At 40.9% G+C, this 10,853-nt stretch overlaps 1 protein-coding gene across 1 annotated transcript; it reads right to left on the reverse strand.

Moving 5' to 3' along the window:
- Positions 1–5,256: 5,256 nt before the first annotated feature.
- si:dkeyp-84f3.5 (uncharacterized protein LOC334144 homolog) lies at positions 5,257–7,917 on the reverse strand. Its single transcript, XM_035671752.1, has one exon. The coding sequence runs from the start codon at positions 7,740–7,742 to the stop codon at positions 5,808–5,810; it is 1,935 nt and encodes a 644-aa protein (XP_035527645.1). The 5' UTR covers positions 7,743–7,917; the 3' UTR covers positions 5,257–5,807.
- Between the last annotated feature and the right edge of the window lie 2,936 nt (positions 7,918–10,853).

A 10,853-nucleotide genomic window follows, 5' to 3' on the forward strand; every position in this document is an offset into this window, starting at 1 on the left:
TGATCATGATGAACGTGTGTGTGTGTGTGTGTGTGTGTGTGTGTGTGTACTGTGTACTTGCAACTTTTTTATCATTAGGATGAGAATGTGTGGGCCAGGAAAGTGCATCTGTGGCCTCTTGGTAGTGGCCCTTCCTTAGGAGGTGAAGGATCAGAGAACTGTACAGACGGTAGTTGAGATCAAAATGAAGGCACGTTCAAAGATGGGTGTGGTCCATGCAAGGGCGCCAGAAGTACAGGGATAGGAAGTAGTGAAGGGGCCATTGCCCCCCCCGCTTTACACCCCTGGCTCACCTTCGTTTAAATTGTGGATCAATGTATTCCAGTTTGATTATTCCCGTCCACTCTAAGACTTCACTGTGTCAGTCTTTGTGTGGGTGTGTTTGTGTCATCTTGGCAAAGTGTGGTCCTGGAGACACTTAAGCACGAACAACCACAGAGGTGGTTTTTATGCATTGGCAAGTCTTTACATGTCTGTCTGTAGACAGATTTTGTCAGCGCATCACAACATTGCAAGATGCAGTCACATACTTTTAACATTTGTGTAGTTGAGATTAAAATAAAGGGCGAGTTCGAAGGTGGGTGTAGTCCAACATATGAGTACTCAATACTCATGTAATAATGTAGTAATGAATACCTAGTACTATTGAGTCAGAACATCTCAGCTGGTTTGATCCAATTGCAAGATGGTCTATAGTTTTAAACTGTGTTAGCTGTAATCTGGTATCTGGTCATGGGTCTCTCGCTAATGTCAAGGCTTGGCTTGGCTTGGCTTAGTGTGACTTAGCACAGCAACCCAGCGCATCAGGAATTTGCATCTCATTACGACACCCGCTTGAAGGTGTGTCTTTAAAGGCAGAGAGACCAGCGGTAGTCGAGTGACATACAGAATAAATGAAGAGAGGGAGCAGCATTAGCGAGAATAAAGCAGTGAATCCGAGAAATAAAGAATATTTTCTGATTGTTTCATGACAATCTAAAGCACAAATAAACACAGCCACGCCTCTGCACAACCCTGCAGAAGGTGCCATATTGCTGGATTTTGTGCGAATTCAGCCGAAGGGCTTTGTCCTCCTGTCCCTCTCTGCTCTCCTTGTGTATGTGTAGCTCAGCCCTGCCCTCAGTCAGCCGATGGGGGATGACATGCAGCTGTGAGATGAAGTCAAGCAATTCTCTGGTCACAGAATATTAGACATATTTACCATATCCTGTTCACCCATTATATATAAATATAGGTTAAGTATTTTTTTCTTCTTTAGAACAATGAGTGCTTTTTCCATGGGAACTGGTTCTCATGTGCCACTACAGTCAAAGGACATTCGTAACAACTCTTTATACATCCCCTACGATGAAGACCATCTGACATCACCGCATTTTGGCCATCACATCAGTGGTTGCACCACTAAAACCTAACCGAATTGGTTAGGCTGACCTTTCAGAGTTAACATTTTGAGAGGGGCAAAGAGTGCAGGCACACTGTAGACCCACTGTAGTTAGCTACCTGGACTAGGACACTTGAATCGGTTTACGTATCTTTGTAAATAAGTATGTGCCATTTTGCAGACTGTCCTATGTCGGCAAATATGTATGTTTTGTGTTTGTGAGATATGCAGACAAGGAAAGTGCTAATGTGAATACATCATTTATGTTAAATGTGATTGACCACAGATGCCCATTGACAAGATTGACAACATGTAGGTATGTCAGACTACAATGGTCACAGGTGTGGTGTGGTGCAAAGGGTAAATGCCTCAATTACAGATATCAGTAATACACAGGAAATCATGGGGAAAGATACAATGGACCTAATCAACTTACTCAGGTCCAACCATACTCAGAATGTAATTACAATTAAGGAACTGCTAGCTGTAACTGTGTGTAGTTGTTTTTGTATTTTGGGACATACATTTTGCAATCTGTCGAAGTCTACAAGACTCAGTGGAATTGGATGTCTGCGTGCAGCCTAAAATATATGAACGATGAGTTGACTGTATCACAGACTGATCACATCTGCCTACTTATTTAGTGTATCTTTATCTGAGGTGTCCTTACGTACAATTTTAACGATATTAACAAACAGCTCCCAGCCAATCTGAAGTCTGAATGCATGATTAATGAAGACTACTGTTATACTTAAGGAAGCATAACCTTTCTTTTCAAAGTAAGCATGTTTGAACTCTTAACTGAAGGAGCAGGATGCAATGGAAAAATCTGTTAGGCCTACTAACATATTCTTTAGAACATGACAAGAAAACATGGTGTCACTTACCGGAAATGTTCTGGTCAATAAAAGACCAGTGTGTAGGATTTAGGCCTCTAGCGGTGTAGTTGCAGATTGCAACTCCCTTGCTTCACCCTGCCTAATCGAAGCAACAAAAAAGGAAACTGCGGTGGCCGCAAAATGTGTGGAACGCCGGCAAAAAACACGTATGGCCCTCATTCCTAGAGCCAGTGTTTTGTCTGTCCATTCCCGGGCTCTCTAGAAACATGGCGGCCTCCATGCAGGCAACCTGCTCACTCTAGGGTAACAAAAATATAACAATTCTTATTTTCTGGTTATTATACATTAATGAAACATAGTTATGGATTTTATATTTCCTGTCTGCCAGTAGATCCTTCTAAATGTTACACTCTGGACCTTAAATTCTGGTCTGATCCTCTAAACAAATCTTTTCTTAGCCTTTTTCAGGATTAACACTGACCAGCTATCCTCACAGTGGTTCTATTGTCTCTAATTGATGACAGGATTGTATGTGTGTGTGTGTGTGGTGACTTCTCTAAGGTCAAATCCAGATTGCCCTCTATTAATATTTGGGTCTTGGTCTCCTCACCTTATCAGCAATCTAGAAGTGTTCCCAACCAGTCATATAATCTGTATATGCACTCACAGTTGGCCAATGCTGATTGCAATGACCAACAACTGATTGGCAAGACTACATGATTACTGACAGAGCAGTTGACACCAAAACCCAATAATATAAAAAGCAACTTGGAATTTTCAATTCAATTTTATTTGTATAGCACCAAATCATAATATACCCAACAATTCCCAATTAATGACAGCATATGCTGAATAGAGATACAGGCACCCACTATATGAGTCATGCTCATCATGGACCTGTCATATGAAGGAGACCCTATGAAGAGAGTCTTGTTGAGAAGGATAAGTTAGTCTATAATCCTCTAGGTGTTTTGAAAACTGTCAGATGTGCTATATAAAGTAGAACAAGCACCGAATCTGGCTTGCAGCAGTTAATAACAGTGATGTCTAAGCGGGTATGGCCAGGAATTAAAAGGAAGGAAGGAAGGAAGGAAGGAAAAGCTAAGCAAAATCATACTAGTCTGCCCTCTGGAGTAAGAAATGTCTGTAAGTAACAGGTGGTAAACACAATAAAAAGCAAACAGAAAGGCATTAGAGACAATTCTAATGCATTTTATCCTATGTCCCATGCTGCCACATAGTGCATGTTGCCATAGGGATCAGATGACTGTGCCACAGAGTGAGGATTTGTATATAGGATATGTGCCTCATACCAACAGGGATACCCTACACTATTGGTGCTGTCTACCCAAGCACGAACATTTGGAAAAATAAATAGCAGTAAAAACTTCTATACACTGCACATCCTTGTCTAAGAAGTGCAGCACCCATTCAGTCCATTGCTTTGCCGATTTGCACAGAAGGTAAGAGTATGTCTGCATAAAGTTAGGTCCAAGACATTTTAAAGACATTTAAACACTTTCTTCTCTAAACAGTACTGGGGCCATTTAGTAAGAGAGATTATCAAATTTTGGAAAAAAAAACACATTTTGAATATTTCTTACCTAGACAAGAATTATAGGCCAACTAGAGGAAGTACTGGATGCTAAGTGTTCACTACTTCTCTTTTTCCTCAAAAGCAGCAGTTAGTTAACCAGTCAGTCAGTCAGTCTGTTCTTTCCATGGCCAAATTGCCATAAAATTTGTCATGGGTTTTGTTGCCAGAGGATGTTTACAGATGATTCTGTGATAACCACCTTGATTTTGGTTTCTCAAACTGATCCCTGGTTTTGTAGGTGCTGTAATTCCTTGAAGTTAAGCCATATTCTAGGGCTATCTAGTGCTAAAGTCTCTCTAGAGATGTTCCATAATGCACTGTGCAAGTGATAAGCCCGTACCAGGCAAGTATTATGTATATGGATAGTGTGATCTAAGATGGTGCTCATTCATTCTAACGATAGTTGTTCACTTATTGCATGTAACATTTTTTTTCTTTTTGGCTTCCACATTGTACAGCCCACAACATGCATTTTATTATCTCTATTAAAAAGGGCATATGTGTAGGATTTAGTGACATCTAGCGGTGAAGTTTCAGATTGCAACTAACTGAACATTGCTCGAGTGAGCTGTGAAGTGTACTTCTGTGGCCGTAAAACTGGCAATAAATCATGGTTTGAACAAACAGAAATACAGAGGCTAATAACTGACCTTGTGTGCGGTTTGAAATGTTGCGTTTATAAAATATAAAAATATATAACAAGTGACAGAAAGGCTGACTCTGCTACTACTGTTCCATTGCTGTTTTTAGGAATACTTAAGATTTTAAGGTAGAAAGGGCACCTGGTTAGTTCAGTGGGTAGAGCTGGCGACCCACGTACCAAGGCTGAGTCCTTGCTGCAGCGGCCAGGGTTCGATCCGACCTGCGGCCCTTTGCTGCTGTGTCATCCCCTCTCTCTAACCCCCCTTTCCTGTCTATCCTCCAGCTGTCCTATCAAACTAAAGCATAAAAGCTCGAAAAAAAAAATATACTTAAAAAAAGAAAAGAAAGGGCACTCAAGATGAAGCTGTGCACTAGTATGGACATATGCAACTTAAGTACTCCCACCTTTTTCCACAGTTACGCATTACCTGCTTACATGTCATTGGATATACTATTTGGATAATCCCTCTACAAGTCAATTGGTTATAATTTCAGATAAACAGTATGGTAGCTCATAAACTCTCAGGTAGCAGTGTCCATTGCTGCCTACCACAGTGATTTTTTGATAATACCACTAGGAGTCACCAAGATATTTCCAATAGGGGCTGCAAAAACCAGTACTAAACCAATCACAGGTATGGTTTCTTACAAACTGCACCCAAGGGTCACAAAGATACAAGAATTAATCCACGAGTGACTCCTCATTTAGTCCACTCAACTGGACCACTTCCTCTGTGCAGTTGGGGATTTCTTACTGCAAAATAGCAGCAAAAAGGAAGCCAAAGCAAAACAGAAAGTCACTTCTCTGTACAATTTTAATGACAATTAAAAAGCTATTCAGTGACAATGCTATCCTTTCAAAGGGAAGATATACACATACCACATATTGAAGAAAATGTCAGAATCACAGAAGTAAAACATGAAAATGCAGCAATATGATTGACAATAACAGCATGGGTAGCCACAAAAAATACAAAGCTAGCTAGCCAGCAAGTTAACTAAACCGTAGCTTATGGGAGAATATGAGGTTTAAACTTGCATTTTATGCATGTCAGATGTATGTTGAAGTAATTCTCCATTTATTTTTTATTTAATTCAAAAGTCATTTGGTATGCTCACCATCCTTGGTTCCAATTAGTTTAGGGAATTCACCAATAAACAGATTTGTTTCTCATCATGCCAAAGAAATAAAGTGTATAAAAGTAGTTATGCAAAATAACCATTACAAATTTTACATCAATAATCTATACAGTTATTCAAATATTTGCATTCAAAAGGATCAAAAACACTCAACTCCTGAGAGCTTTTTTGTTGGCAATAGCAATAACTAATGGGTCTGACATGATAGTTACCCGTTGTTTTCTGAGCCATGAGAAGTTTGGTGCTGAAGAAACGTCTCCAAGCATGAGAATGTCTCAGTGCACTCAGTGCATTCGTAAAGAACCTCTGTAGAATTCCGTTTATCATTTTTAGTATGGTCCATATAGTCATCCTCAATGTCCTCTGTACTACCCTTTACTAGGGCAGTATCCCCACTGGAACCAGTCCTGTGACACATTTGTCCAACATCACCTGCTTCTCCAGTGCTTGGGTGATTTTGAAGGTGGAGCTCAAGGGATGAAGAATTCTTGAACTGAGCTGGACACCTGGGGCAGTTACTAGGTTCCTTTTTGTGATAGCGCAGGTGCCGTTGGTACACACATAACAGCCCAAATCTCTTTCCACATTCCTGACACTTGTAGTTAACTCGGCCCGCTTTTCCAGATTGTTTCCCCTTTGGCTGTTCCTCTGGTGATGCTGTTTGTTCATTGTCAGATGAGCTCTTGGTTTTCTCGTCAGGAGATAATGCATTTTTCTCACCATTGAGAGAATTGGGGACAGGGCCATTTTGTGGAGTTGTGTACAAGTGTTTCAAACCTGGTTTCTTTTCTAATTCAGCTTTGTGGTACATGGCTACATGCCTTCTCATATCACAGCGCTGTGGAAAATGTCTACCACAAAATACGCATGTATGCATAGTACCCTTATGGTATCTCATATGCCGAGATAAACTACTAGAATGATTAAAGACACGGTGACAGTGCTTGCAAGGATGCAGCTTGCCATTTGGATTACCCCCTCTTCTACGTCTGCCTTTAGGTTGTATTCTTCGCTTAAAGGCTTTTTGTGATTCTTGATTCAGCTGATCTATTTCCTCCTGAGTTTGATGTGTGAGATGATGCTCCTTCAGAGCTGTTAACTTTTGGAAACGATCACCACATAAACCACATCTGTATGGTGTGAAAGAGTATTCGGCATCAATCTCACCACTAATATCTCTAGAGATTTTACTTTCTCCATTTAAAACATCAACAGATGTGCCATTGCTGTAGCAGTTTTCAAGTGGTGTGTCTATGTTCTTAGAGTTCACTTGAATTTCAATTTCGTGTGCAAAAGTAGCATCAAGCTCTTTTCCTTTGCAATGGTACAGTGAATGTGCCTGAAAATCTGACATCCAAAAGAAATTCAACTTGCACTTCCTACAAGGATATGTTTTCTCAAACTTTTTTTCCTGCTTATTCTCAGATTTACCCAACGCTGTTGTTTTTGGGGAGAGGTGCATTTCTTTTTTATGAGCATTCAGTGCATCCACTTTAAGGAATCGCTTTCCACAATAACCACAGCAGTGAAAGCTTTCATTGGCATGGTCTTGGAGGTGTTTCTTAAGCTCCTGTCTACCTTCAAAGATCTTACAGCACAACGTACACTTGTAACCTCGCTCTGTGTTTCGATACTGTTGGTGGCGATGTAAACTCTGCAGGCTGTTAAATGATCTGCTACATATTTCACAACGGTAATGGCCCTGACGAGACTTGACTGACTCCAAATTCAAGTCTGTTGGCCTTGGCCTGAACACATCTCTAAAAGGAGAGCCCTGTGGCCTTAGAGTTGGAGACACTGGTTTGATAGAGGATGGGAAATGTGATGGCAGGACTCCAGGAGACACTGGTTTTACAGATGAATGGGACTGCACCAAGCCATTCACAACTGTCAGCGTACCATTTTCTTGTAGCACATATTCTCGAGGGACTTCAAATCCATTGGATGAGCCATCAAAGGAAAATGACTCCAAAGGTCCATGAATAGCCATGTGGGCCAACACATTAGAGTACTGGCTGAACCCATCACCACACTCAGTGCAGATGAAGGTACTTGATTCTCCACCCAACTGTGTTGAAGCAACGGTATTCATTGATTTCGGCTTTTCCATGATGAAATTATTTTGTCCATGTGCTGATGGCATCACTTTTCAATCTACAAGTATGATTAAAAACTTCATCCAGACACCCAAAAAGTTGGTTGGGGGAATCATTCCACTCTCTCAACAGACTGGTCCTAAAAAGATGTCCTTCTGAGCTGAATGTTCACCCCTCTGCTGAGGTTTTCCATGTTGTATCAGCACCTGGGGGATAAAAGAAATTATCATCATCAAACCACTGAAGCCTAAGTTTGTTTATCAAAATATTGATAACATAACATTAAGTCTTAAGCAACCATTGCCTTCTACCATGAGCATGCATGCCTTTTTCTCTTGTAATCCTAGTGCACCAGTGACTGTGCTTTCAACCACCTATTCAGTTTATGACATCTTAGAGCAGAAACATGTCCCTTACATCAGTTTCCCCACTTACTCTTCTACTTATTCACAGGTCTTGAATTCTCTTCCAAATTCCAGTCCTCCTCACGTTGGGTCATAGTAACTTGCCTGACCATGCCAAACTGGTCGGTATTTTAATTTAGCAAAAAAGAGAGCACTTGGATAGGTACTCGGTGTCAGCAGATACCCTAAATTGATGTACCAGGATCGGAAGAAAAAGGATCATTGCATCCCTACTGATCACAGGCTTGGCTAGGAAAATCTACGGAATCTGCCACTGTACAGTATGATGGGGTATCATTCATTTGCTATATAACTAGGTACTCCAGACACCAGATCAAAGTAGGGGAGGGAAGTCTAATGTCCAGGAGCTATTCATCATTCCATTACACACTGTTAGACAGGCCATGGTGTCTAGACCAAGTACATTAGGGCAGGTCTGCAAATGCCACTTCGTTCTCTAAATATAAAACTGGATTAATAACCGTCTTGGAGTTTAGCTAGGCTGTATTGATTACTTAAACTCATTTTGGAATTGCTTACCACCAATGTCCCAAAAGCACATGTTTTTTGATGATTACAGTCATCTGGTTGATCAGTATCGAGACAGCCCACAGGGAAGAGGCTTAACTGAGCAGGTTTGTATGTTGCAGAGTCCAACTATTGGTGCCCATTGGTCCTGCCTGTTGTTTAAAACTTGATGCAGGTTTTGATATCTCCCCCAGAGAATACAGAGAAATTATCCCGGGGTTAAACTAATGTAAGGTTAAAATTTGCTTTGCATTTGGTGTAAACACAGCATAAGACAATCAACTCACTTAATCAGTGTCACCAGCTTAACAATGCCTGCGCTTCTTCAAGAGCTTGAGGAAAAATCATTCTGTACAATTTTTAAAACGTTCTTACTATCATCACAATTCAGTAAAAAAACAACAAAAAAACAACAATGTGGGAAAACAGCCAGAATAAACTGGTTAGAGGAGCAGCAGCGGGTCACATTGCAAGCTCAAACAAGCACACCATAAACATGTCATCAAAGTATCCAACTTCTTTAACTTTACCTTGCTGGAAAACCATGCTGTGCCACTACATCTTCAATGGTTGTAGCTCAGAGTAACTACCATACCAAACCCCTAGCGCAAAAGGCATTATTCTGTCCATTAGATCTAAGAAAGGGTCAAGCTAAAACATGGTGTTAACCCGCTTTAAAAACAGTGCAAATGTATCCCTGTGAGTGCTCTACCATCCACAAAGGATATTAGCAGTGATAGGTACCTTTCTTCTGCATTACCAGACTCCAACAGGCCCAAGTCTCTCATGCCCCTTTCTGAACAATATAGTGATCAAACTGATCATCTAAATGGGTCAACATGACACCACAACCAAAACCTGGGTTGAATGCAAGGTTAGAACCTGCCTGTCTAGTAAATACACATTTCTGTGAGGAGGTATTCCATTGAATCATGACATTTTAAAAATTGATGTAACCAAATACTAGGGGACTACCCGGGACTAAAGTATCAGGATTTCTGCAAGCTGGAGCTTTTCTCTTGTAATGCAGGGAGTCACTTACTGGTGCACTGCTGCATATGCTAACTCTACTGGCTGCTGCCATTAGCTGAATCTAACCGGACTGGGAGCTTGAAGGATGGGACCACTACTAGCTTCAACAGAGGCCAGCTGACTTCCAGCGGCTCTGACCAGGACTTTGACTCTGGGGATAAAGACACGTAAGTACCTGTTAAGGTTGTACATCATCCATCATATCAATAACTCTGCCAGTATTTGTTTTTGTGAAGTTGGAAGTTATTTATTCTGTGTTTTGAACAATGATACTTCTGTGATGTTGTACTTTGTTGAAATAAATGAACCAAATGTTCAGTCTCCCTGCTGGTTCTTCTGACACATTCAGAATCACACACATTTTCCATTCTTATTTAGGCCACTGTTAAAATACATATATTTAAATTAATATCACAAAGGTGGGACAACTAGTCGACCATTGGCTTTATCAAATGACTACTAGTCGACTAGGAAAATCTTTAGTCCAGGACAGCCTACAGTTTGTTCAAGTCACAGTGAGTAAGGACATCTAGACTCTGTAATGCAAGACCCAAAGCTGGAAAGGCCAACACGTCTAACCCGAAGAAACTCTTGATCAAACATAAAACATATCTGAAAGCTGAAGAGTGTACCATTACCATGTTTGATAGCCTAAAGCCAAGTCCCCCACAGCAGCTGCAGCTAGCAGCTAGCGCCAGTGTTGAACCCTCCATGTACAAAAAAAAACTTCAAGCTTGGTAATCAATTAGCTACCTGGATAAGTTGCTGCTGGAGATAACTGGGTGGTTTTTCACTCTTGGTTGACATTAGCTTAGCGCTTTACTTGTGGTAACCACAGGACTGTCAACTCACGCATTGGCCGTAAGACTCTTTAGCAATTGAAACTTTTCACAGGCTCTCACGCCACATGTCCTCCTCCTGTCCACACATTTGTCTACTGACAATATCTGAAGGACTAGGCTACATTACCCTCTTAGGTGTATATCTTTGAATTGACTTATTTAACTACTTAACTGCTTAAATTACCTTTTCTCTTTAGTAATGTTACTCTTTTCCACACAAGCCACACACACACCTAATCTGGTCTGTGTCTCACACACACAGACCACCGGCTTGCTCTGGCCAGCCTCTCTCTGTATCTCTCTTTCTCTGTGTGTGTCTGTTGACTTCCTTCAGCAGTAACTTTTAGAAAGT

This window comes from Morone saxatilis, unplaced genomic scaffold, assembly GCF_004916995.1.
Source record: "Morone saxatilis isolate NCDOM2014 unplaced genomic scaffold, NCSU_SB_2.0 Contig24, whole genome shotgun sequence".
Classification (NCBI taxonomy): domain Eukaryota; kingdom Metazoa; phylum Chordata; class Actinopteri; family Moronidae; genus Morone; species Morone saxatilis.

What these genes read in the sequence shown, in the direction of transcription:
- si:dkeyp-84f3.5 (XM_035671752.1), bottom strand. Translation starts at nt 7,742, where the DNA reads ATGCCATCAGCACATGGACAAAATAATTTCATCATGGAAAAGCCGAAA.